This window comes from Populus euphratica, unplaced genomic scaffold (assembly GCF_000495115.2).
Source record: "Populus euphratica unplaced genomic scaffold, PopEup_1.0 scaffold78.1, whole genome shotgun sequence".
Classification (NCBI taxonomy): domain Eukaryota; kingdom Viridiplantae; phylum Streptophyta; class Magnoliopsida; order Malpighiales; family Salicaceae; genus Populus; species Populus euphratica.
In genome coordinates, this window is record NW_011499867.1 from 122,157 (window position 1) to 148,030 (window position 25,874).

At 33.3% G+C, this 25,874-nt stretch overlaps 3 protein-coding genes and 1 long non-coding RNA gene across 7 annotated transcripts; all 4 read left to right on the forward strand.

Moving 5' to 3' along the window:
- Positions 1 to 4,263: 4,263 nt before the first annotated feature.
- LOC105126302 (E3 ubiquitin ligase BIG BROTHER-like) lies at positions 4,264 to 8,311 on the forward strand. Of its 2 annotated transcripts, XM_011027126.1 has the most exons (10): positions 4,264 to 4,492; positions 4,742 to 4,792; positions 5,314 to 5,359; positions 5,480 to 5,661; positions 6,099 to 6,330; positions 6,652 to 6,686; positions 7,137 to 7,181; positions 7,375 to 7,502; positions 7,731 to 7,839; positions 7,936 to 8,311. In XM_011027126.1, the coding sequence occupies exons 4-10, from the start codon at positions 5,521 to 5,523 to the stop codon at positions 7,984 to 7,986; spliced, it is 741 nt and encodes a 246-aa protein (XP_011025428.1). In that variant the 5' UTR covers positions 4,264 to 4,492; positions 4,742 to 4,792; positions 5,314 to 5,359; positions 5,480 to 5,520; the 3' UTR covers positions 7,987 to 8,311. The 2 variants fall into 2 exon arrangements, with proteins under 2 accessions (XP_011025428.1, XP_011025427.1); XM_011027125.1 differs by having other exon boundaries at positions 5,314 to 5,661.
- A 285-nt stretch (positions 8,312 to 8,596) lies between these two features.
- Positions 8,597 to 14,405, forward strand: LOC105126307 (uncharacterized). Of its 2 annotated transcripts, XM_011027131.1 has the most exons (7): positions 8,597 to 9,384; positions 9,423 to 9,635; positions 9,721 to 9,776; positions 10,039 to 10,097; positions 10,240 to 10,743; positions 11,231 to 11,405; positions 12,219 to 14,405. In XM_011027131.1, exons 2-7 carry the CDS (start codon positions 9,491 to 9,493, stop codon positions 12,357 to 12,359), a joined length of 1,080 nt encoding a protein of 359 aa, XP_011025433.1. In that variant the 5' UTR covers positions 8,597 to 9,384; positions 9,423 to 9,490; the 3' UTR covers positions 12,360 to 14,405. The 2 variants fall into 2 exon arrangements, with proteins under 2 accessions (XP_011025433.1, XP_011025432.1); XM_011027130.1 differs by having other exon boundaries at positions 8,597 to 9,635.
- Positions 14,406 to 16,320: 1,915 nt separating this feature from the next.
- On the forward strand, positions 16,321 to 24,136 carry LOC105126305 (imidazole glycerol phosphate synthase hisHF, chloroplastic-like). Of its 2 annotated transcripts, XM_011027128.1 has the most exons (19): positions 16,321 to 16,626; positions 16,741 to 16,823; positions 16,975 to 17,069; positions 17,161 to 17,264; positions 17,365 to 17,534; positions 17,622 to 17,736; positions 18,047 to 18,102; positions 18,194 to 18,232; positions 18,839 to 18,937; positions 19,436 to 19,498; positions 19,584 to 19,646; positions 19,751 to 19,833; positions 20,009 to 20,117; positions 20,547 to 20,600; positions 21,627 to 21,714; positions 22,176 to 22,213; positions 22,789 to 22,894; positions 23,339 to 23,505; positions 23,799 to 24,136. In XM_011027128.1, exons 1-19 carry the CDS (start codon positions 16,461 to 16,463, stop codon positions 23,856 to 23,858), a joined length of 1,758 nt encoding a protein of 585 aa, XP_011025430.1. In that variant the 5' UTR covers positions 16,321 to 16,460; the 3' UTR covers positions 23,859 to 24,136. The 2 variants fall into 2 exon arrangements, with proteins under 2 accessions (XP_011025430.1, XP_011025431.1); XM_011027129.1 differs by lacking the exon at positions 19,584 to 19,646.
- Positions 20,608 to 21,483, forward strand: LOC105126304 (uncharacterized). The gene is made up of 2 exons (XR_842387.1): positions 20,608 to 21,120; positions 21,413 to 21,483. It is a non-coding gene; the product is annotated as an uncharacterized LOC105126304 (long non-coding RNA).
- Positions 24,137 to 25,874: the final 1,738 nt, after the last annotated feature.

Below are 25,874 nucleotides of genomic sequence, written 5' to 3' on the forward strand. Positions count from 1 at the left end.
GGAAAAAAAATATTTCTTGAGATAAAACTCTCATTTCATTGTTATTATTTTTTCCTCAATTATATCTTCTTAATTAGTAACATGTTTTTTAAATAATAAACTTATCATCATCTAAAACGTAAGTTTCAAACAAAAATTAAAAAACCATGTCTTCATATTTTTTCATGTGGATTTATGAGAAAAGAAAAATAAAAGATAATTTTTCAGAACTATGTAAAAAATTAACAATAAAAAATACCTATTTTTTCTTGTTCAATATTCATGTACCATTTTTTTTTACAATTTATTGTGTATAACGCTCATATATAATTATAAAAGCTCTAATTTTATTTAAAAGTTTTGACATGCGCAGATGCATTTTTTAAATTACATTGAAATTATTGATTTAAATATGAATTTATGTTGAAATAGAAAAACAAATATTTATAGAAGTAGTAGGAGAATATCCGCGTGCTTGGTGTCTAAAAAGGGCAGCCATAGGGCTGCCTTGTTTACTAGATTTAAAAAAATAAAGTGGACATGTATTGACTGTTGCCCTAATTTTATTTTATTTTGTGATGTTTCAGGAAAATATTTAAGCTAGGTTTTTTAACTTTCAAAACTTAAATTTTATGTTTTTATTAAAAAAACATTATGAAAGCCTCAATAATTCTATTTTAATATTCCTCAAACACCTTCTAATCAATCTTAAATACAAAAAATTAAACCAAACTAAGCTGATCTACTTTTTTCAGCCGGTTATAGGACAACAAAAAAAAAAAAAAAATCCATGTTAAACTCTCATCTTCAACACAAGCCCATTGATATGGGATTTGATATTTGTTTATGGTTGGAATGTAGTCGAACGACTTCCTTCCCTCACCTTTTTTTTTTTTTTTTTTAATACAACTACTTGTCTCATCATTTATCACTCATAAACTAAGACGCCATGAAAATAAAACTTGAGGTTTTAAATATAAAAATATAAAATTACAAGGATTAAATATAAAAATATAAAATTACAAGGATTAAATATAAAAATATAAAATTACAAGGATTAAATATAAAAATATAAAATTACAAGGATTAAATATAAAAATATAAAATTACAAGGATTAAATATAAAAATATAAAATTACAAGGATTAAATATAAAAATATAAAATTACAAGGATTAAATATAAAAAATTCATAAAAATCACGGGGCTATTTTTTTTCCTCCAAAAGCAGGTACTTTTCAATTAACAATGAAAACCCGTCATATTTTAGTATATAATAATAATAATAATAATTTATAAGTCTAGGATAAAAGCAGGTGAAATTTGCACAAATCATACATATCGTCACCTGGCTAAAACTTATAATTGTCAAACTCAAATAGGCCATAAGAGTTTATTCTTAAAAACCCACAATTCAAAGTTTTATTCGGATTACATTTTTAATTAAATTAAATAATATATTATTTTATCTAAATTTATCTGATTTAATTAATTTTTTAATGATCTAGTTGTCCCGATGAAGCTTGATTCAATTAGAACCATGAAAAATAAAAATAAAAAATTAATTTTAATTAAAATAATCAATCCAATCTAATTTAATAATTCAAGAATTGACTTGATAATTTAAATTTTTTTTTTCAATTCCCAGATCAAATCTTACATATGGTGAAAATGGTTGACACTACTCAACTATACACATACCATTGCTTGAATCAACTACATATAACATCAAAATTCAAATCCTATTATTAATTATCTGGAAAAAAATAATATAAATTATATTATAAAATCTTATTTAAAAATTTAAATTATTAAGTTGAGATGATTCTTTGATATGGTATCAAGCCTTAATAACTAAACGGCCACAAGTTTTAATCTCACCATTTCTGTTTATTTGATTAAAAATTAAGTATAAAATAATGTGGGCCTGTATAAATTTCAAATTTAAAGTGCTTTAATTTTAAAAATATATTAAAAAATTTTATTAAAAAATTTAAATTATTAAATTAAAATAGTTAATTCTCGTAAAGTCTTAAATGCTCATAAGACTTTTAATCACAATTGGCTGTTTATGACAATGATTAGATAATTATCCAATTTATTTTAAGTTTTCAGGTCTTGCCGGAATTTAGACATGCTACTCTGGAGAATCTACTGGAACGCTGGATCTTGGTCACCATATGCGCATGGCTGTGTATTTACCCTGTACCGCACATGACACGAGCATCGAGGTTCATCAAGAAATGTGGCCAGAAAGTCGGTTTTGGAAGAGCAGAGTGATAATACAGGGGGAAAAAATAATTTCGTTTTAATTTTATTGTCATACGCAGTGTTAATGTATAAAAAACAAAATAAACTGCCACACACACACACAATCTGATACGATGACAAAGGTTTTATTGAGTTAATTTCGGCCTAATTCTATATAAACTGCAGTGGTAGTGAAATTATTTTTTATTTGAAATATATATATATATATATATATATATATATATTTTAAAAAGTTACTTTTGATATTAAAGTATCAAAATATAAAAAAATATTAGAGAATATTAATTTAAAGTAAAAAACAATAAAAAAATAATTTTTTTTCAAAAATAATTTTAAAATACAAAAACAAATAGGATTAGTACTATTATATGATGATAAATGTTATTTTTTAAAATATTTTTTATTTAAAAATATTTAAAAATATTTTTTTGATATCAACACATTAAAAAATAAAAAATTTACAATTTTTTTTTTAAATTCAAATTTTAATAAAACGTTGCTGCCCCCAAATATACCTCTAGTGAATTCAAAATAATTCATGAAGAAAATGAGCGAACTTCTCTAACTATCAGGCCAATTTTTTGAAGATTAGATTTTTTATTTAAAAATATGTTAAAATATTTTTTTGACATCATGCTGCCCCCAAATATACCTCTTGTGAATTCAAAATAATTCATTAAGAAAATGAGCAAACTTCTCTGACTATTAGGCCAATTTTTTGAGATTAGATTTTTTATTTAAAAAGTAGAGAAATCATTGAATCAAATTTTATGTCAATCAAAATCAAATAATACGTACTCTGGTGCAAAAAGACAAAAAATAGAGTCAAGGATCTTTTTCCACCAATCAGATCAATTAGAGAGGTTGTATAACATATTTATGGAAAATGATTTGCATGCCTTCAACTCCAGGGAAAATGAATCAACAAGACCAGAAATTAATTTTTCGAAGCATTATTAGAAGCTAATTTGAGAAAAAATAATTTAATGGCAGTAGAGTATTCTTGGATAGTTAAAGACTAAGTGTACGGTTGTGATTAATTTTTAAAGTATTTTTAATTTAGAAAAATATATTAATAATATATTTTTATTTTTTTAAAATTATTTTTGAGATCAATATATTAAAATAATTTTAAAATATATTAATTTAAAATAAAAAAAATTAATTTTTTTAAAAAACATTTTTTAAATACAGTCTCAAAGGCACTTTAAGATGTTGCATTTTGTTCTCTTAATTAAGCTTCATTTTATATGAATATTTCTTCGACCGTTAAATCATTAGGGGTCGAAATGTTGACAGGAGTGAATTTTGCTGTATAGAAATAAGCACTAATGTAATTATATGTTCTGTTCTAAGTATTTTTTTAAATATAATAAAATATTTTTTCATATTTTTTTGACATAACAAATTAAAATTATAAAAACATTAAAAAGTTATTAATTTGATATTTTTTAAAGCTGAACACATAAAAATATTTTTTTTTAAATAATCTTAAAGTTTGTTTGCAATGAGGTTATAATTATTTTTTAAATAATTTTTTGTATTAAAATAAAAATTAATAATATTTTTTATTTAAAAAAAATTATTTTTAACATCATCACATCAAAATAATTTAAAATCATTAAATACATATATATTGAATGACATACTCAAATTATATATATATAAAATTTGAACTAATATTTTCTATCCGTCTAATAATAATAATAATAATAACAACTACTGTAGCTTAACTTGAAATAGTATTTTTCTTAATCTCTGAGGAGGTCTCCATTATAACCTTTTCTCTACGGGGTTATGAAAAAAACTAAAACTTGAATTTAATGTGGTAATTTTTTAATTTTGTTTACCCACATGAATATATAATTAATGACCTCGTGCAACGCGCTAGGTGAAAAAAGAAAAGAAAATGTTATTAAATCTATGCAGATATTACGACGTCGTTTGTAGGAAGGACGAGTAAATGCAGTATGTAACGTGTCTGTCTATACCCTCTAATAAAAAACCCAAGCATAAAAAGCGCCACTGAGCTGGGGGGAGAGAGAGAGAGAGAGGCAGAGAGGGAGGTTGTGCTGTGTGAAAAAACTGATGCATCATCTACTGTCTATTCCATCTGCTTTCACTTTTCACTTTCTCTCTCTCAGAGACTTCATATACTAACACAGAGGAAAAGGTTAACAACAACAACAAGAAGAAGCCTCTTCTTCCTTCCCTCTCTCTCTATCTCTCTCCTTTTCTTCTCAGGTCCTCTTCTTTACTCTTCTCTTTCTCATTTTCTGTCTTTCTTTCTTTTTAACTCTTATCTGTTTTTTTTTTTAAAAAAAACTTATCTCTTAACATTAATCGAGAAACTGCTTTGAATTTTGATCAATGTGATTACCAATTTTTAACTCTGTTTTCTTTACACACTCTCTCTCTGTTTTGTAGTTTTCTTTATTTTAGCTCTGTTTTATTTTCTTTATTATGTTAGTTAACATTCTTGTTGTTTTATAGATATTTCTCCAGAGTTTCGGGTTGAAATGTGGAGCTATTTTGCTAAATGAGGTACGGTACCGTTCAAAAGAATGTTGCAGAATCTCTCTATTCTCTGTTTGGTTGCTGAGAAAAACCAAGGAAAAGACAAGTCTTTTAGTATTTTCATTTTATTTTGTTTAAGTTTTCTGGTTCATTTCTGTTGCTTTCGAGGTTTGAGAGTGTGAGGAAAAAAAAGATGGAAGTTGCCGGGTTTTAAGTTCTATACAGTTGAGTTATTTTAATTTTTTTTCTTTCCAAATTAAATCTGTAAAGTAAAAAAGTTTTCTCTTGTTTTCGCTCTATGTTTTTCAGTTTTCATTTGCTCATGCATTTTCTTTCTAACATAAAAAAAAAGGAACTCGGGAATTTTTTTTCCTGAATATTTTTGGCTGAAATTTGACAAATTTTTATTGATTTTTGTCTTCTAGTTTTGACTGCCGTTTCAATCTTTGTGAGTTTCACATCCTAAATTTGACAATTTAATTGATTATTTATTGGTTGATATTTTTTATTTTTCTGTCACTGAAATTAAATTATGAATTTTTTTGCAGGATTACTGAACTTTGCAAGCAGTGATAGGTTTTGAAGTTCTCCAAAGTTCTGTGTTTTCACCCTTTACCATAAAAAAATCAGAAGGTTTTAGCATGCGTTGATGGGTTTTATGGCAATAGTTTTCTGATGGGAATCTGATGGTGTTAATTCCTGCCGGCGTTGCAGCTTTGTTTTGTTAGAATTGGAGATAAATTAGCGGTTTCAAAATGAATGGAAACAGACAAATGGAGGTGCATTATATAAACACCGGCTTTCCTTACACCACCACTGAAAGTTTTATGGATTTCTTTGAAGGACTAACACATGCTCCTGTAAATTATGCTCACACTGGACCACTGCATGATCAGGTATTCATTACTTTTAATGCAGTTTTTATGTTTGAAAAGAAAAATAAAATCCACGAGATAAATTTTAAAAAATAACTCATTAGGTTGTTCTTGCTTTAGGCAATGTTTTAAATGAACAGAGATGTAGGCTGTTTCGATGATGTATGCACCTTTTTCCAAGATCATGATATAAGTGCATACTTCAATAATATTAATGAGGTGCTCTTGAAGTAATTGAGGAACTCACTTTACATGCTAATTGTTACGGCTCCACTTTCTATTTTGCACTATAGCGTGCGACTGCAGTCTGCACTGTTCATGAATCTATTCATGATTCCACTGCACGCCTATATACTTTGTTGAATGTTCTAAGCTAGCATTTTCTTTGTTTATTGTTTATGAAATGGCAGCTGCAGCTTCTTTTATGATTTATTTTTCCTTTCATATGTTCTATTCAGGACAGTGCATACTGGCCAATGAACATGAATGCATACAAATTTGGATTTTCTGGTCCTGGGAGTACTTCTTACTACAGCCCATACGAGGTAAATGATAATTTACCCATCATGGATGTCAGCAGGACAGCTTGGGAATATCCTTCTGTAGTGAACGCTGAAGAGCCTACAACCACAGACACTCAGTTTGAAGGAGATGAGGACATGGGAGTACATGCCATGCACGAAGAAAGAAGTTTGTTCCATTTTTGTATTTCATGTTAATTTATTTATGACTTTCAATAATTTGATGCCTTGTCTTTTATGTTGATCAAGGATCTTCAAATTTATAGTTATTGGCTAGTTGGAGTTAGAAAGCATCCTTTTTTAGTGGCACGGTAGATGTACAGCAATGCATTTTAGGTTCAAAACTAGAAGGGATCTGGGATGCATGTCTCTATCCCAGTTGTTGTTTGCCTGAAGCTGTTTCCTTCTGTTCAGTTTCTGTGAGCAGCTAGCTTTTGTTTGGATTCTTGTTTGTTTTACTGATCTTTTGAATGTTGTCTTACTTCTGCAGGTATTCCTAATCAGCCAAGCGCCAACAGTCCCCAGGCATGAATCACCTTTTGTTATAGTCTAGTCTTACGCATTTGAGTATATTTCTTAGTGCTAGTTTATCTTTATTACATAAGTTAAGCTCCAGTTTTTGGTATCGACTTCTCCATGTTCATTACTTAAAATTGTCCCGGGCATGAGCTTAAAAGGAAAGTTCACCTTAATCTAAATGGTAATTATTTATTTATCCAGTCAAAGTGCTACAGTAAGGTCATCATAGTTGATTTTGATATGGCAAATGAATATGTACTTAATAATCCCTTTTGGTCAGATATTTAAATGTGCCGATTGTCTTTCTATCATACATGCTTAAAATGTCTTATTGAGTGGTTGTTTTCAGCATCAGATCTCATGCAGTTTACTTACCGAATTGTAGTTGCCCACTACATTGTTATGTTGATGTAAAAAACTAATTAATCCTTCAGGTTTTTCCATGTAATTTTGCAGGCTGTTTGGCAAGATGATGTCGATCCAGATAACATGACATATGAGGTATGGTTTATGTAACTTGTCCTGTTAGATTGCTTGCGGTGTATTGCATTTGTGTACTAAACCAACCTTGGCCAGGCATTTGCAAATATCCGAGTGTGTGTATCCTCTTATGTTGAATGCTCCCAGGATATTATCTTTAATAACTTAAAGTTTAGATGAAGGTTTTCTATCGGCTATGGTTTCTTTGCCTCAGGAATTGCTCGACCTAGGTGATACTGTTGGAACGCAAAGTAAAGGTCTGTCTCCGGAACTAATCAGGTTGCTTCCAACCTCAAAATGCAAGTTCGGAAGCTTCTTCTCAAGAAAAAAATCTGGGGAAAGGTAAAATTTTTGCTAAACTCAATTATCCATTAAGAACTTTGATAACAGAAAGCATCAGAGGCAACTTAAAACCACGTAGCAAGTAATAATAAAATTATTAGACAGACACTGAACAAAGCAGCTATCAGATGCAGAATTCTTTGCCTTTCGGCTTTCCCCTTTCCCCCCTTAAGTTCATCACTTTTAAGCTGTTCACCATTTTCTTATTTTTCTTTTGTCGAGAGACAGATGTGTAATTTGCCAGATGAAATACAAAAGAGGGGATAAGCAGATAAAACTTTTGTGCAAACATGTTTACCATTCCGAATGTATCGCTAAATGGCTTGGCATCAATAAGGTCAGTCAACGTCTTCTTCAAAGCAAAAGTATTTTGAACTCTGCGTCCTCAGCTTTTCTTATTTTGTCTCATGCTGTTCTTAACGTGTTTTGTCAGGTATGCCCTGTTTGCAACAATGAGGTGCTCGGAGAGCATTCAAGGAACTAACAGATCCAGACAAAAAGAAATTCACTGCTCTCTCCTCTCCTCCCTTTTCTTTCTCTTTTTTATTTGGGTGGTTTGGTTTCCTTTTCTTTTTGTACACGTAGGTTTAGTCAAGGACTCCGGCAATTCCCTCATTCTCCGTGGAAGTTTTGTTTACTAAAGAAACCGCATCATCCGAGCTTCTATAGGAAGATAACTTGAATTTTAACTTGCGTCCTGTTGCTGAAGTTTGAATGTGTATATCTGTGATCTTTGCTCCTGTTTCTGCATTTGATGCTTATACTCACGCCCCTCTAATTTAAATCAATCCCCCAAGTTCTTTGGAATAGTGTTATGAATCTTCTGATGCCTCGAAACAGTCTCAATCCTTGAGATGTATCCCTTCAGCCCTTGTCTCTTCCTTTCATGTTGAAATTTTACGAGTAGCTGTATATGCAATCGAGTTCGTTATATATGGAGGATAATATCGTGCAGCTCCTTGGAGAAAAGCAAGGTGCATGGTACATAACAGGAGTAATTGTCTGCTGCATGCAAGTTTTGCCATGCCACCTTCTCTACTGCTTGATGAATGCGGTATATACATAAACAAGGATAGGACGTTGCTTTCCCATTCCTGTTTTATGAAGTTGACAAACCATTACTCCTGTCTTCAGTTTTGTCTTCTTCCCGTGCAGCATTATCATCTCGAACATGATCTGTTGGCATGGGCTTCATGCTCGCTCGAGGATTGGAAGACAATTCAAGGTCCTTGAATGGATAAGTCCACGTGACAAAATCGATTGTTTGTGGTCACCATTGAAGTTGTTTTTTCACGAGAAGCATCCACCGTCGGCACTTGGCAGTGTGCTGATACAACTCAATGTCTTTATGAAATCCTTATGGCATTGAGTTCTCTCGAATGGTGTTCCGGGGTATGGAAGTGGTGAACTGGTGATGAGATGGCATTTTTGCTCCTATGCTTTACATTTCCCTAGTTCGGTTTTGTGGATAATACTGAAGAAAAAAAGTTCTGGGTAGCAAGATGATCAAAATAGGTGGGTCCCGCCAATCAGCTATGCTAGATTTTTCAACATGTTTAACGTCACATTAACAGCTGATAAAAATAAAAGTTTGGGACTCGATTGTTACTGATACAATACTTAGGGGCTAAATTGAGATTTCCCTTGTAAATATTGTCGAATCCAACTCGAAGTTTCAGCACCGTCGATTTCCGGGACCCACAATCGAACGGTCCCCTTCCATTAAGCGCCTGGCTAGTAGACTAGAGTTCATTTATTTATTACTATGTATCCCCTCTAACGGTCACCAGCTAAAAACAAATAGCTCCGCCAACGTTCACACACTCTCTGTCTCCTTCTCTGGCTCTCTGCAGTAACGGTTACATTTCTTACACCCTCTCTCACATCTGTCTCACAGTTTTTGGGGTCTTTATTTCTCTCTCTACAAACCTTCTCTCTTCATCTGAAATCGTTTTGCTCCATTTCTGGGTCTTACCGTTTTCTCTGCAATGGAACCAGCAAAAATAGATTGGCAGAGAATAGACTCTGTCTTTGTCGAAGATAGATTGTATGAGAACATGAATGCACCCAAATGGTTTGATTTCTTTGCTCCTGAAGACTCCACTGATGATGAAGCCTGGTTTTGCAGACCTGGTATGAATCTATTTAAGTACTATTGACACCTTTTCTTTCTATTTTTTTCCTTACTCTCTCATCTTTTAATGTTTTGCTGTTGCAGATTGTAACCATCCAAAGACAGCTGATGATTTCTTTAAAACCACACCAAATTCTAAGGTTTTTTTCTTTGATCTCAAAGTCCACAACCCTTTTTTTCCCTTTATTTACCTAGATAAAGACTAGCCATTTTAGCTGATCCATGGTTGAAGTTAAATCTTGCATTTCTTTATGGATCTGAAACAATATAAAACACGCGTCTCGAATTTTCTTTTCTTTGCGTTTCCCTTGCTTTTCTCAGTTACCAAACACGGGTTAAATCCAGTACAATTATTTGACCGTTACTTGACTCTTTTTTTTTTGTTAAATTGATCTGGTTCAGCTTTCAAGCTCAGGTGATAAAGCTAGAAGTAGAACCCCTCTCGACGACAAGAATCTAAGGTACTCACAAAGCAAACCCACATCAAGTTTTAAATTTTCTATCCAATTGAAGATTTTGATTATTTTTTTTAATCAAGAAAGAGTTCAAGATTCGAGTTACTATCTTAAAAGTTCTCTTCTTTTTTATTTTCTATGGATTTAGAGATGCAAAATTGAAGAGAAGGGGGCAAAGTCAGTCTTCATTTACATCATGTGATTATAAAGCCAAATTCAATGAAGATAGCGAAAATCGGAATCCAAATTTATCAACACCATCAAATTACCAGAAGTCTATGAAACAAATGATCAAATCAAGCAGTGAAAAGAACAGACCTATTGATGATGTGCCACAAACCAGGGAAGAATCAAGGCTAAAAAGCACGTTATCGGCAAGGAATTTGTTTGCAGGGAAAGATATATTAGGCCATATTACTGAGTTTTGCAATGAATTGAAGAAGTTGGCAACGAGAGCGAGGGAAAAAGAGAGTTTAAATGAGAAGGAGAGTCAAGTGGGGGAGAAAAAAGATGGGGTAGTTGTGAATGAGGGTTCTAGAGAGGTTTTGGGAGAGTTGAATGTGAAGGAGAAAGAGAGAAAACCATTGCTTAACAATGATAGAGAGAAACCCGAAGGACATGAAAAGGGAAGCGCCAAGCAAGGCCGGAAGAAGTAAGTTATTTCCCTCTGTGCTTGTCTTTAAAATTTGTACATATGCAGTTAACTTGAACTGGGTAGAGGAGATAATAGTTTTGGAATTTTAAGGATTACGGATCTTTAAAAGAAGTTGATTTTGTCATTGCAACAGATTAAAGTTGGTTTGCTCTGATTTTCTCTCTTCATTGTATTTTTAGATTGGAGTCTTTACATGCTTGATGAAAACAATCTGCTAAAAAAAAAAAAAACAAATGTGGGAGTTGTGGCTGAAAAACGTCGTGCAAAGTTTATTTATTCTTATCGCTGTTGAATTGTGGATTCTTCCCAAGCTTAAAGATTTCGAATAAACATAAACAAATGGGCTCAAAGTCCAACTTAAAATCTGTGGTCTTAAACAAACTTAGACTTGGCAAATGTGAGCATAGGGCTATGAAAATATTCTAGCGTGCATATGCTATGAAAATATTTCAAGGGACTAAATTATAGTTGTTGAATTGCGCAGAAGAGTTAATGATACAGAGAACATCCCAGTGCCTCTGAATTTGGCAAATGTGAAGAACAAAGGAGAGGAGCGCCTGCTGCAAATTCGGACCAATCCTCCTTCACCTCAATGCTTTTCTGCCAACCGTGCACCCGCCAAAACTACCCCTTCGAAGGCTTCCAGGTCCAGGCTTACGGTATGCAACGCAACTAGGTTCCATTCTTAATATTGAACTTTTGGTTTAAGGCAAGTTAATGATGATAGTGACACACATGGTGAACTAAATAATTTAACTGCAGGTTTGAGTATTGGATGAGACATGATTGCTTCTTTCTTTCTTACCAGTCTTTCCTTAGGTGCACCAAGTAAAATGAGAGGAAATTTAAGGATAAACATCAGGCTAGAATTTGTTTAACAAAAACTTAAACTGAAAGTCATTAAATTCAATGAATATGCAATTTGAAACCAGTTAGTTAGGCATCTGAAGTGCATGTTTTCAAGAATTTTCGATATCAACTAACTTCCAAACAAACACATTGGATTATGCCAATTAACACTACATATGAACGTCTGCACCAATGGACAATAATTAAAATAGTTTAGCTCTCCGGTACGGATGATTCTTAGTTACTTTGAATGTTGACTAGCTAATCATCCCCTTAAGGATACCCATTCTTCACTTAACTAGCCAGAATCAGACCTCTATTTTTGGAGCTATCCCCACATCTTGCCGTTTTCTTCTCGGTAACATGACTTTCCTTAACCACGTTAAGAGTCATGCCATTCTTCACTTGAAGTTTTTTGCTAATTTGATAAGTGCTACATCCCCTTAAGGATACCCATTCTTCATTTAACTAGCCAGAATAAAACCTCTATTCTTGGAGCTATCCCCACATCTTGTGACGGTTTTCTTCTCAGTAACATGACTTTCCTTAACTACGTTAAGAGTCAACCCATTCTTCACTTGAAGTTTTTTTGTTAACTAATGTGATGGTGGTGAACTGTGCAGGAAAGGGGAATCCTTCAGGAACTGAAGAAGGATAAGGAAACCACCGAGGACAGAAGTACTCCTTTCATTTCTGTTGGAAAAGAATCGAGAGCTTTGGATGTTTTCTGGTTCCTGAAGCCCTGCACGACGCTCTCCAGCTGAAATGTGGAAACACCCCCCCACCGGACCCCGGTTTTCCAAAATTCATTCTTTAAAAGATTTTTTTAGTCCAGTTGAAACTGGTCATTGCATCTTGTTTCTTCTGGTATTCATACATCCACACCTCCCATTTTTTAATTCTTGCTCTTTAATTGATTACCTGATTCATTTGATGTCAATAAGAGAAACTGTAAGGAAGCAAATCCAAACTCATTATAGAAAATAAAATTTGTCTTTTTGAACTCGAAAGCTTGAGTGATGCAAATACACAACTGGCTCTTATTTGGGGTTGTTGCTCTCCCTAGCCTATGCTTATAATAAGATGACTTATTTGACATTTCATTATCCACTGAGAAAGAAAGAAAGGCATGCCAAGTTGATTGATGCTGGAAAAGGTGCATTTTTATATATGCAAACAAAGGATGACTTCAAATTGTTATACGGCTGAACCAAGTTTACAATCTTTTAGCCCCAGTCCTTATTGGGTTAAACTCGAGCACCGAATTTGCAGAAAACTTCACATTTTGGAATAGACGGGCACTGATTTTTTTATACCTTTTGAGGCAGCATTCATACGATTTCGTATGCAATTAGAGTTTCTGAAGCAAAAGATCAATTGGGAATCCCTTGTGTCATCTTAAACCACCTCTCTGTGAAAATCTTCGGTGCGAAGGTCTTCTCCGCTGGTATCCATCTTCCTTCTTGAACGTTATCTAAAGCATAGATATATAGCATTAAGGGTAGATGCCAAACTTTGCCATCCGATTTCAGAAGCATATTGCCGCGTTTTTTGTCCTAACAAAAAGGAGCCCCGGGGGCGTCAAGAGCGTCATCTCTTTGTTTTTTTTTTTGTTTTTGCTTCTGTTTTGGATGGATTAGGTTCCATACTAACCAGTAGTCATCCCCCCCTTATTTATCTTCATCCTAACTCCTATGGCGTATTCATTTGATTTTTTCTTCTTCATCTACCAAAATCTCATCGTTCTATTATCTCCCGTTCTCATCTTCCAGGGATAAATAAATAAAACAACTGTCCCATTACTATATTATTATAACAGAAAAGAAGGCACCTATCTATCTTTATCCCAATCCTCATTTTACAATCCTTTAGTTAATAATGTTCTGGCAAATGACCTTCCTTTCTCAGGGGAAATGAACCCAAAACAAACCCAGAATTCCGAATTTCGCTTCATCTTGATTGATCAACAAAGCAAACCCCATCACCAAACCCTAGTTTTTACATGGACAAGGAATTACACAAAGAACATCCTTTATTTTATTATATAACATCTTTGCAGTTCTCAAACATTTCTCTGTAATACATAATCCCGCACAAAGTTATAAACACGACCAGAGTAACAACAACGTATTGCAATCTAAATCAGTTCTGAGACAATAAAAATAAACCAGAGAGAGAGAGAGAACGTACATGAAGAACATCCTCTTCTAATCTAACCTAAAATTGCAAAGCAAAATATCCAAGACCCTAGACCACACGTGCCTTGCACGTGGATAGAGTCTGCCAGTGTAAACTCTCGACTCCCTCAACAGATCTTCCATGGTTTCCACAAAGAGATTCAAGCTCCTCACAGGTGGAATGTACAAAGTCAGAGGCACAGCAGAGAAAGCCACTGTAAAGAGAAGCTGCAACATCATGTAATTAAGCCAAACCCACCAGAGAAGTTATTTGTTAAAACCAAACTATAAAGGGTCCTTGGTTATCCATACAAGATATCTGGAGTTCCAAAGACAATCGGGAGAGAGTTTTTTGCCCCTTGTTTTTCTTGTAGATCTTGCGCGAGTTTTGAAGGGGAAAGGGTTTGGAAGCTGCAGGTTTTATAGATTTGGTAAAACTCTTTCTTACCAAGGAAAGAGAGATCAGACAGGCAGGAAGTTCCGGAACTCTGAAGAAGTTGAAGATTGATCTGTTCTCATTACTACAAGATAAGGACAAAAAAAACAAGAAACTTGAAGATTAAAGAGAAGACTACAAGGGTAATTACAGGACTAGTAGTGGGGTGTGGATGGCTGACTATTCACCAATTATTTTTTTAAAAAAATCATTAAATTTTTCTGGATGTGACTTTTCATAGTGTGAATTGTTACATATTTATTTGTAAAGTCATACTAAACGGAAAGGAAGAATCCGATACCTGGTATTAAAAATATTTTTTTATTTTCCATACTAATACATTAAAAATACTAAAAAATATTAATTTAATATCTTTTCAAATTAAAATACTCTGAAGTTATCATCCTTCCAAATATTTTGTAAAAAAAAGAATACTCTCATCGTCACTGCTGATGAGGAGTCATTTTGATGTGATGAGAGGCAGGTGAAAGTGTTCATTGATGTTATCATTTAGTTGGATTTTAATTAGGTGAATAAAAGGGGGAAACTTATGAATGAAGGGCATCCAATGAATCAAATGATTATCGATGATTTTTCTCATCATCACTGACTAATTAAGACGGGCCCAGCAAATTCTTTTTCATCGTAATTTAGCTAAAAATCACAAAATCGAAAATTAGATGTCACCCGTGAAGACCTGTATTTTAAGCGGGTATTATTTTGTTTGGTTTTATAATTTAGATGGTGACTTTGAGAGGTTAATTATGTTAATTTAATTTAATTTATTTATTTTATCATGAGTTTAGTATATTAATTTATAATATTTTTTATTTTATTTTTCAATATCAGTTAATTAAAAAATAAATTTTATAATTTATTTTAATTTATTTTATATAAAGTTATTATAATCTTATAATTTAGCTCGTAAAGTTGATACATTAATATGTATTTGTTCGGATTGATTAAATATATTATCGTCGGATTGATTAAATATTTTATTTAAATATCTTTATTTTTTATAAATAATTAATTATCTAATTTATTTTTAAACTTATCAAATTAATAAGGTTGATTTTCATATCTTTAGCTGCAATTTTTAACCAGAAAAAAAAAATTATCACTCCATGATGAAAATATTATCAGATTAACTGATGCAATAAACTCCATTTTTCCAATATATAGTAGGAATGTTATTTGATTATTGCCAGTGAGCTCCTTAATTCGTGCCAACATGATTGAAATGGAACAGAATTTCAAAAACAATTTTTTCTAACCAACCGCTCCTTATATACATACATACATACATACATATATATATACACACACATAAATAAAAGTATTGTTCAAAAAAGAAAAGGAAAAGACAGGTGCCAGCAATGATGTACGGTGGTAGACGATGCATCCGATTCGTGTGAACATTGGAAGGGGCATACGATGCTTCCATGTATGCCACACATTCCTTGTTCGAACGGCAGCCCTTCACCAAAATTCCATGCCATGTTACGCGTTTTATAGTGAATGGATTTTTACATTGACATTTATTTACCTAAATTATTTGGTTAGCTTTCCAATGTGTTTATCTCAGCATGAAAAAACAACAAATCAGTCTCTCACATTGCTTCCCTCAAATCAAACACAGGCCAAAGGACATTTTTAGCTATTATAGTGATTCGGACATTTTTAGCTATCATAGTGATTCCATAGCTAGCTGATGTACGCCGAAGGTCGGTATTAAAAAATATAGAGCCTCTTCCTTTTTAAATTAGATTTGAATTCTTATGATTTTTGCAAGTTAATTGGAGTTGTTTTTTTAATTTGGTACCTTAACAAAAGTCACATGCTTTTGGTTAGATTTAATAAAAAAATCAGAACTTCTAATTAATTAATTAATTTTAACTGATACGGAATTATTTTTTATGTATTAGGCTAGACTCGCATCAAACGGAAACTCAAATTACCAGGTGAGCCATCCCCGCCTTAAATTTTTTTTCTTGTTGTTTAGTTCGATTATCGTTTAGCGTGAAACCCAAATCCATATCAGTGGATAGTGGCCCAAGCTGATGCCAGGATCTTAGCCCAGAACACGAAACAACAACAAGAACGGGGAAAAACGGAGGCAAGCGAAATCAGGCATCATGACTCATGGCGACACCCTAGAAGTAGAACACACTTTCAAATCGACAACTGAAAATTAACAGGAGTCTTGTAATATCGAAGAGCCGCAGCTGAAGCTGTCGTTTCAGGAAGCTGGAATGGAGGCAGCTCCATTTACTTCTCCTTCTTCTACCAGCAAAACTCCATCCATCTCCTCGTCCTCTTCTCTTATATCTCTTTCAAAAATTTCTTATAGAAACCACTCTCCTTTGAAGTTCAAGTCACGTAGAAATCTCTCAGTTCGTGCTTCCAATGATGATTCAGGTCCCCTTCCTCTCCCCCTCGACTCTCTATGTAAACATCTATTAATGCCATCAATTACTGAAACTTCTTCTCTTTGTTTGTTTGTTGTTTTTTTTTTTATAATGGATTTTGCAGTAGTGACTCTGCTTGATTATGGTGCTGGAAATGTCCGTAGTGTCCGAAATGCCATTCGTCATCTCGGTTTCCAAATCAAAGATGTACTCTTTTTTTATTACGTACTTTAATTTAATTCTTCTTCTTCTTCTTCACGTTGTGTTTTTTTTGTTGTGGTCTATAGAAGTAATGTAATATAGTAGTTATGATTTTATTTTATCTGTTTTGGGAAAAAATGGAATAAAAATCAAACAGGTGCAAACTCCGAAAGACATTCTAAACGCAAGGCGTCTTATATTTCCTGGTGTCGGGGCTTTTGCACCTGCTATGGATGTCCTTAACGACAATGGGTCTGTCTTTTCTCTCTCTTTTCCAACGGTTGTTTTTGTTTTTGCAAATATCAAACAATTCTCTATTTCTTTGTTGTTTCAACATGTGCAGGATGGGAGAAGCACTATGTAGTTACATTCAGAATGATCGCCCCTTTTTAGGCATTTGTCTTGGACTTCAGCTACTTTTCGAGTCTAGCGACGAGAATGGTCCAGGTCAGCCTGTTATTTTTGTCTGTTGAATTAGCAGCTTTGACATTTTCTTTCTTTTCTTTGTAGGGTTGTTTAATTTGTAGTCTTACTGCATTTGTCTCAGTGGGTGGTCTTGGTATGATTCCCGGAGTGGTGGGCCGTTTTGATTCCTCACATGGTTTTAGAGTGCCTCATATTGGTTGGAATGCTTTGCAAATTACTAAAGATTCTGAAATTTTGGATGACATTGGAAACCGCCATGTGTATTTTGTTCACTCTTATCGTGCCATGCCAGTGCGTTTTTCTTCTTCTCATCTTATTATTGATCTTGTTGCATAATTTTGCCACGTGTATATTTGGTTTATGAGCTTTCCTTTGCAGTCAAATGAAAACAAAGAGTGGATTTCCTCTACCTGCAATTATGGTGATGAATTTATAGCATCTGTTAGAAGGGGAAATGTGCATGCTGTTCAATTCCATCCAGAGAAGAGTGGAGGCAAGCAGTAACCCTTATTTTTCTTTTTTCTTTAACATATGGTTTGTGAACGTGATTAAATTTCAGCTGCCTCCTATTAACAATCTTGAAGATTGCATTTTGCTGTCCATGTTTATTTGAGGGGGGAGCCTAAATTCTCCTTTGAGACTTTACCATTGGATTTGGATACTTTTTGCCCTGACAATCTTGAGTCTCTTGTATATGCGGTGGAGAGTGTATGAAAAATATATCTAAAATAATTTTAGCACGTGAATGTTAACAAGACTGCCTATTTAACACTGATTGATGTTATTTAAAATGATTGTCACAGATGTTGGTCTTTCAGTATTGAGGAGGTTTTTGCTTCCAAAGTCATCTTTGACAGGGGTAGACTCTGTACTCTGAATCAATGCATCTTCTATGCCTCTTAACCTCTTTATTGAATCATCTAATGAAACGAAACTTCATTTGAAGACAGAAGCGTACTGAAGGGAAGGCATCGAAACTTGCAAAGAGGGTAATAGTTGCTGACCTCAAGTTTTATTTAAGTGGTTTCAAAATTCCCTTACCCTTGCTACAATTTATGTTGTGCAACTACACTGAGTCTGAATGGCTTTAATGGTTTTTCATCCTTTGTATTTGGCATCTATTTGGATTTGAGTTTATGGATAATTTTAGATTTTAAAACAGTTATGTGATGATGCGATTTCTGTGGGATAGTACATTGTTTTGTAGCCATTTAAAGGATTATAGAGATTTATCTTAACTGATAATCAGAGGGACCGAAGCGTCCTCTTTTTGTTTTTCCTTTTCTTTTTCTTTTTAATTTCAGTTTTCTTCTCCTTTGGGGATGCTTTGTTCTCCTAGCTCTCTGAGTATATTCTTTCTATATAAATAAAAATGCTCAAAAATAAAGGAGGCATGATTGCATAGTAGAGGACAAGGCATCCTCTGGAAGCATGAATACACATGTAGAAGATCAAAGTAGAAGGGCCTTCCTGTCACTTTGTGCGTCAAATAAGGAAACTCGGATAAATGCACATGAACTCTTAAACTAATCATTTTTTATTCAGTTGTATCTGCATGTGCTCTTCATATACTCAGTGATATTGCTTCACTTCAGGTAATTGCTTGTCTTGATGTGAGGGCAAATGATGAAGGAGATCTTGTTGTAACCAAAGGAGACCAGTACGATGTAAGGGAACATGCAGAACAGAGTAAGGTATGATGAAGAATACCACTTGCATTATGTGGGATTGGCATGCGGCTAGAGACCACTGCATTCTGAGAGTGCTAGTGGAAAAAATTAGCATCGGCACTTTGTGAAACCCTGAAATGGGAAAAAGATATATAAATTTTAAGCAAACATACATCTTGCATTTTTCATTTATGTTGTTAAATGCTTTAGCTGTTTTGTCTGCGTTTCTTTCTTGGACATGCTTCAGAAGTTCATTTGATTCCAGTTAAATATCTTTTAAGGTGAATGTTTTAGTGCTGTGCTGATGGATTAATGTCTTCATCTGAAAAAAGAAGTTGATTCTATTTCCTTGAGAAAAAAAGGAAAGAAGCTGATTCTATTTCCTTATGAAAAAAAAGGAAAGGAGTTGATGATTCCAATGGAATGCACTCATTTGGTCCCAATCTTTTCCTAAATTGTTACCATTGGTGGAAATATGTATTTGCATCTCATTAATGGTTTTATTGGTGTTGATTTGCTTAGGTTAGAAACCTTGGCAAGCCAGTGGAGCTTGCTGGACAGTATTACAATGATGGTGCTGATGAGGTATGGTATTTTTACCCTTCTTAATTTGATCCATGTACTACCAAGGGAGCAGTACTGTGCTTAATGTGTTAATGTTGAATTTCAGGTTAGTTTTTTGAATATCACTGGCTTCCGTGATTTTCCCTTGGGTGATGTGCCAATGTTGCAGGTTGGTTTTGCAGCTATTTAATTACTTGCTAAAAATATTGTTGGTAACTTGTATACAGAAATCTCATTTAGCCATAATCTCATCTTTTTGCCATGCTCTTGAAGGTTTTGAGACGCGCTTCAGAAAATGTTTTTGTGCCATTGACAGTTGGAGGTGGAATTAGAGATTTTACTGATTTAAATGGCAGGTGAGATTTCAGTGTTATGTGGCAGATCAATCATATGGTTTAACATTTTTCAACTAGTATGCATGCAATATTTCCCCTAATTTCACCAATTTTAAAGTTTCCTTGTCATCTTCATGTGTCATTAATTGATAGTTAGGTGTGTGGGCATATTATCATTAAGCCATTCTCCCTTCAGGTATTATTCTAGCTTGGAAGTTGCATCAGAATATTTCAGGCCTGGGGCTGATAAGATTTCTGTTGGAAGTGATGCAGTCCATGCTGCAGAAGAATATCTGAAAACTAAGGTATGCAGTTGGTGTTAAATCGTCAACGAGAACAGTGATCAAGATAACTAATTCTCTGAGAAAAACTTAATTAACTTGATCAATAGTCAAAACAACAACTGAATGTCTAGGCAGGCATGTTTATAGGGGCACCCAACCGAATGAAATAACAAAAGGTGAAATCTAATAATAGTTGGAAAATTAAAGCCATAGAATAAGAAAACCTAATAAATAAGAAATAAACTAGATTAGCGATACTAGCACTCCTAAATAACATTAAAATCTAGAATAATCATGCAACATTAGAGTTCCTAAACAATCAAATATTAATTACCGTTGTTGTCTCTCCATTCCCCATTAGTAGTGCTTCCAATATCTATTTACTTAAAAGATCTTTTCCATCCACTTCCTTGTGTTTTCCTCCTAATTGCCCTTGGACTCCACTTGTAGGTAAAGACTGGGAAGAGCAGCATAGAACAGATATCAAGAGTTTATGGAAATCAGGTAAATTCATGTGTAGTTTGAATACATATACCACCACTCTTTGTGAGGAAGCGTTGCCTTTATAACACATAAATGCTCTTAAATGGGTGTCTACAGTAGTGGAGGATGAAAGGATGCACATATTCAAATGTCTTATTTAGCTGGATCTTGTCAAATGATTATGATCGACTAGTTGGGAAATGTATCATTTGAGTGGTACTAACAAAACAATTTTTATTGAGTTGCTGGGGTGACACATGTTGCTGGCTTCGTTTCTGTATAGCACCTTACAAACTAAAATTCAGTTTCCAGTTTGTTTCTTTATGCATGTTCATGAACTAAATTAAGTTCACTGGTATTTTATGATCTCCTTGGCATATCTTGCTCTTCTAGCATGTAATTAATCTTATGGTGGCTAGCTTCTTCCATCTTGTACTCAAATTCTCTTTTTTTTCCTCCCTTTGCCCTTCAAAAATTAGTTTTAAATTCTGTACAACTGCAACTGGGAGATGGAAATAGAAGGTTTTCTTGCACTCATCATGTCGTGCATGAGCAGGCTCCGTAAAATCCAGCAGCCAGTAGAATGAGTGATGTAGTAGAATCCATATTGTATTTTTTTAGCTACTATATCTATTTATACTTAGTTTTATTTATTTCATTTACTTAATAGTATGGAAATGCATCCATTTCCTCTGCATTGAACCGATTTATGATACTATCAGAGTGAAACAAGGGATCTAAAGAATGACTGAGGCTAAACTCTATTAGTAACAAGCAAATTCTTTGTATGTAAAAAGTCCTGATATTCTTTGGAGATAAAGGCCAATTGAAAGGGTACCCGGACATAGTAGTGTTAGCTAATATGGTTGTTTTTTCACATCATTTCAATTTTATTGCATCAGTAGAAGAACATCCATGGTGATTGCTGATGTAAAAGTTTGTATTCACGAAGCTGGCTTATATTTAATTGCCAAGCGTGCCTATAGAATGTTATTAGTATTGTTTTTCCTTTCTAGTCACATGACATTAGTTAATACTTGATTGCAGGCAGTTGTTGTAAGTATTGACCCTCGTAGAGTGTATCTCAATGATCCTAGTGATGTGGAGTTCAAGTCTATTAAGTTGACCACCCCAGGCAAGAAGAATTTTCTTGTGCTAATTATTTTTACTGCTTCGAGATCTGCTAATTAAATACATATTTACTGGTTGTTCAGGGTATTCTTTAAATCCATTAGAAGATCCAAAAAGCCTTGCAACTGTTTCAAGTGCTAAACTTGTGGAATGGGTGTGGTAGATCTTGTATAAGAATATTCCCAAGTAAAGATAATATTGATGTTAATAATAACAAGATCCCGAGTCTCACTTGATATGTATCATCATACAGCAAAGTTGTTTAACTGCTATTCATCATTTACCTCTTTCTGTTTTCAAGATCTTAACCATGCTTTTAGCTCTCACTATCCATTTCCTTATGCCTTCTCGATGGGCATAGAGTGTGTATGCATGCATAAGAGAGTTGTGCACTCATATATGTTCTCTGCAACCAGATTGTACGTTGAATGGTTATTACTTACTAGGTTTTCACAATTGTTTCAGGTCCAAATGGAGAAGAATATGCCTGGTATCAATGCACGGTAAGCTTTATTTTTTCTTCATGCAATTATGACTGAACCTTGATTCTGGAATGGTGGTATTTTTCAATTACACTCTGTTTGACTTGGTTTCTAGCCATCAATTCCAGAAAAATGACAAAGCTTTTAAAAGCTCTAGACTGCACTAATGTGCTAGGGTGCTGTTTACATAGATGTCAGGGTGCATACATGTAAAACCAATGTAAAATTTCTGATATTCTACTGCAATAGTACATTTCAACACCAGGAAGGACTAAGAGTTTCATAGAGGAATGCCAATTTTCTCTCTGCACTTACATACGCTTTAATTTCCGGATGTTACTCTCGACATGTTGAAGCTACATTTGAGTTCCTTCATATGCTCAAATAACTCCACGAATTTTAGGAGACTATAAATTAAATATGTTCCTGAATTATCAAATTTGAGTCAGCCGAACAGAATTTTGTCATAACCATCTTCACCCTGGCTTCAGTGCTGGTGATGGGTTGCTTGTGGTAATTGTACTTTGACACGCTACAAATTCCCAGTCCAGGAAAAATTAATTGACCATTTCTCTTGTTTTTTATCATTTGTTAAGATCAATGGTGGGCGAGAAGGTCGACCAATTGGAGCTTATGAACTTGCAAAAGCAGTTGAAGAGCTGGGGGCTGGAGAAATATTACTAAACTGCATTGATTGTGATGGTGAGGATTCTTATTTCTCAACTTTGAACCATTTCTTCAGAAAATATAGCATGAGTGATTTTTTTTTTTTTTTAATCTTCCTAAAAGTGATGGCATTGATTTGTGGTTGTCAATGATTTCAAGACTGTTTCTTTGAAACTATAAAATATAATCTGATGGTTGCAACTTCTTGGTATTTGTTTTTTGCTCTTTCATATTTATGTAGAAAACAGGAATCCATTCTGTCCTTGATCATCTTCAATACCATTTCAACGGGTTCTAGAGGCTTTATTGTTCCCTTCAGTGCACTTGCATTCATATATTGTGTTCGGCGTGCTACAGGATTGATATGTTGTTTCTTTCAAATTTCAAAATTACGAGTGTTGCTTTTCAGGTCAAGGGAAAGGATTTAACAGGATTGATATGTTTCTTTCAAATTTCAAAATTACGATTGTTGCTTTTCAGGTCAAGGGAAAGGATTTGATATAGATCTAGTGAAGATGATCTCCGATGCCGTGAGCATCCCTGTGATTGCAAGTAGTGGTGCAGGTGTTTCTGAACATTTCTCAGATGTATTCTCAAAGACAAATGCATCTGCTGCCCTCGCTGCTGGCATTTTCCACAGGAAAGAGGTAAAGAAAACGTGCTGGTCTTTTATTACTGAATACATTTGACATTTTGAATTGCACCAGCTCTTTCCTTTTATCTTTTCCATGAGATGGCAGATATTGCATTTGATCAACCATTAGAGTTGGAGTTCATATATTATGAAACTTACAACATGAAAATCTCAAATTCTGCTTGCCTTTTGCTTCCATCAAATGGAGCTTTAGGGTTACGTTTAAGAGCTTCAGGCATATTCTAATATGTCATCTTCTTTATTGGTTTAACCGCATTGCAAAATCTCAAACTCTCTGGCTTGCAGGTGCCCGTTCAGTCTGTCAAAGAGCACTTGTTGAAGGAAGGCATAGAAGTCAGGATCTAATTCAATTTTGTGTCATTTTTTTTATGCACTGGTTAAGTCAGCATTGTGGGGTGAATCTCTCTGGTGACTCGTCCAGCCGTCGGAGCAGGACTTCTTTGGGAAAAAAGAAATGTAATTTTTCTCTCCTTTTCTTTTTCCTTCTAGTACTTATCTCGGAAATTTCATGAGGGAAACATAAAAAATAAAATAGAAATGTTTATGTTAAATTGCTTTGGTATTTTCTTCTGCTTGTAGGACACCATGCATCGCATTGAATAAAAAAGTTGGTTTGAAATTTAGGCGGATACAGTTTGTTTTTGTGTTATAAAAATATTTTTTTTAAAAAATAATTTAACTCTTTTTTTTGTTTTTTCAAATTATTTTGATATATTGATATTAAAAATAATGTTTTAAAAATAAATAAATATTATTATTTAAATGTATCTTTAAATAAAAAATATTTTTAAAAGTAACCTTTATAATATTACTAAATTTCCTGTTGCTGTCATGAATTTTGGTTGTTTAAGGTTAGGAATGTGTTTGGGTTCTGGGTATTATCCTAACCTTGCTGGGATGGTTCGAGTGGAATCTTATTCTTATATTTGAGTTTTTTTTTTTTTTTTGTTAATTTTATATGTTTTTTGTTAATTATATATGTGCATATAAGTATTGTTCAAAAAGGGAAGGAAGATAAAGAATAAAAAAGAGGTCATCAGGTTTGTGGGGAAGGGGCATATGATACTTCCATGTGTAGTCCCACCAAAATTCGACACTGTATTATGTGCGAAGAATACATTCATATCACATGATTTCTGGGTAGACATTCTTCACCGAACAAGTATCATATCGCTAATTTTGGTGTAGTCCCGCCAAAATTCGACACCGTATTATGTGCGAATAATACATTCACATCACTTGATTTCTGGGTAGACATTCTTCACCGAACCCGACTTTTGCCTCCAGCGCCGTACTTTTAAGTGTTCTTCGAAAGATATATTTTTCGTAAATTATTTTTATTTTTTAAAATAAAATAAGTGAGCTCTTATGTTTTAAAAAATGAAGGTTGAATATATATATATATAACCTCAAGTATATTGAAAGGGCTTTATTAAAGGAAATTTCCAATGCAGTGGCCACTGGCGTACATGACCTCAGGTTGAATATATATATATATATATATAACCTCAAGTATATTGAGAGGGCTTTATTAAAGGAAATTTCCAATGCAGTGGCCACTGGCGTACATGACCTCAGAATGACAATTTTGATATATTTACGTCAAAACACGTCTCAACTCATAAATTCATTGACCTGAAAATTAATTTAAGTAGGTTTTTCTTCATTAATTTTTTTTTTCATTAAAAAAACTTTAAAAAACAATGTTGTTTCAGGAATTTAAAATAATCATAGTTTAGGTTTGTGTCAATCTTCAGGTTTATTCGCTCAATTGCAGGTCAACTTTCAAGTTAGCCTGGTTCTCAAGATGGATCTTAAAATTGTGCTTGATAATCATCACAGTGTTGATTTGTGAGTGTACTAGATAGGTCTACATCATACACAGGGTTAATAAAATTTCAATGCTGAAAAGAAAATTTAATTTAAGATAATTTTAACTAAAATATAATTTGGGATAAGAGATTAAAAGAATTCATAAAAAAATAAAAAAAATTATAAATTTCAAGGTTTAATAACCTAATGTCAAATATGAAAAAAAAAAATTTCAAGAAATACAACACCAAAGAAAACAACCTAATGATTTGGGAAGACTTAATTGACAAAAATAAAATTTAATAAATAAAGATCGAAAAAACCTTCAGTCAAGTTAATTTTACTAGCCTCTCTCAAAATAACCAAACAATAAAAAGAATAAAAAAATAATAAAACTCAAGGACAAATAATTTAATGAAAATTTATAAAATTAAAAAAAATCATAAAATAATTAAGAAAAAACAATCCAAGTTAACCTCAGTCAACTTAACTAACCCATCACATATGATATGAAATCGCGATAAAAAATTATACTTCAAAAGAAAAGAC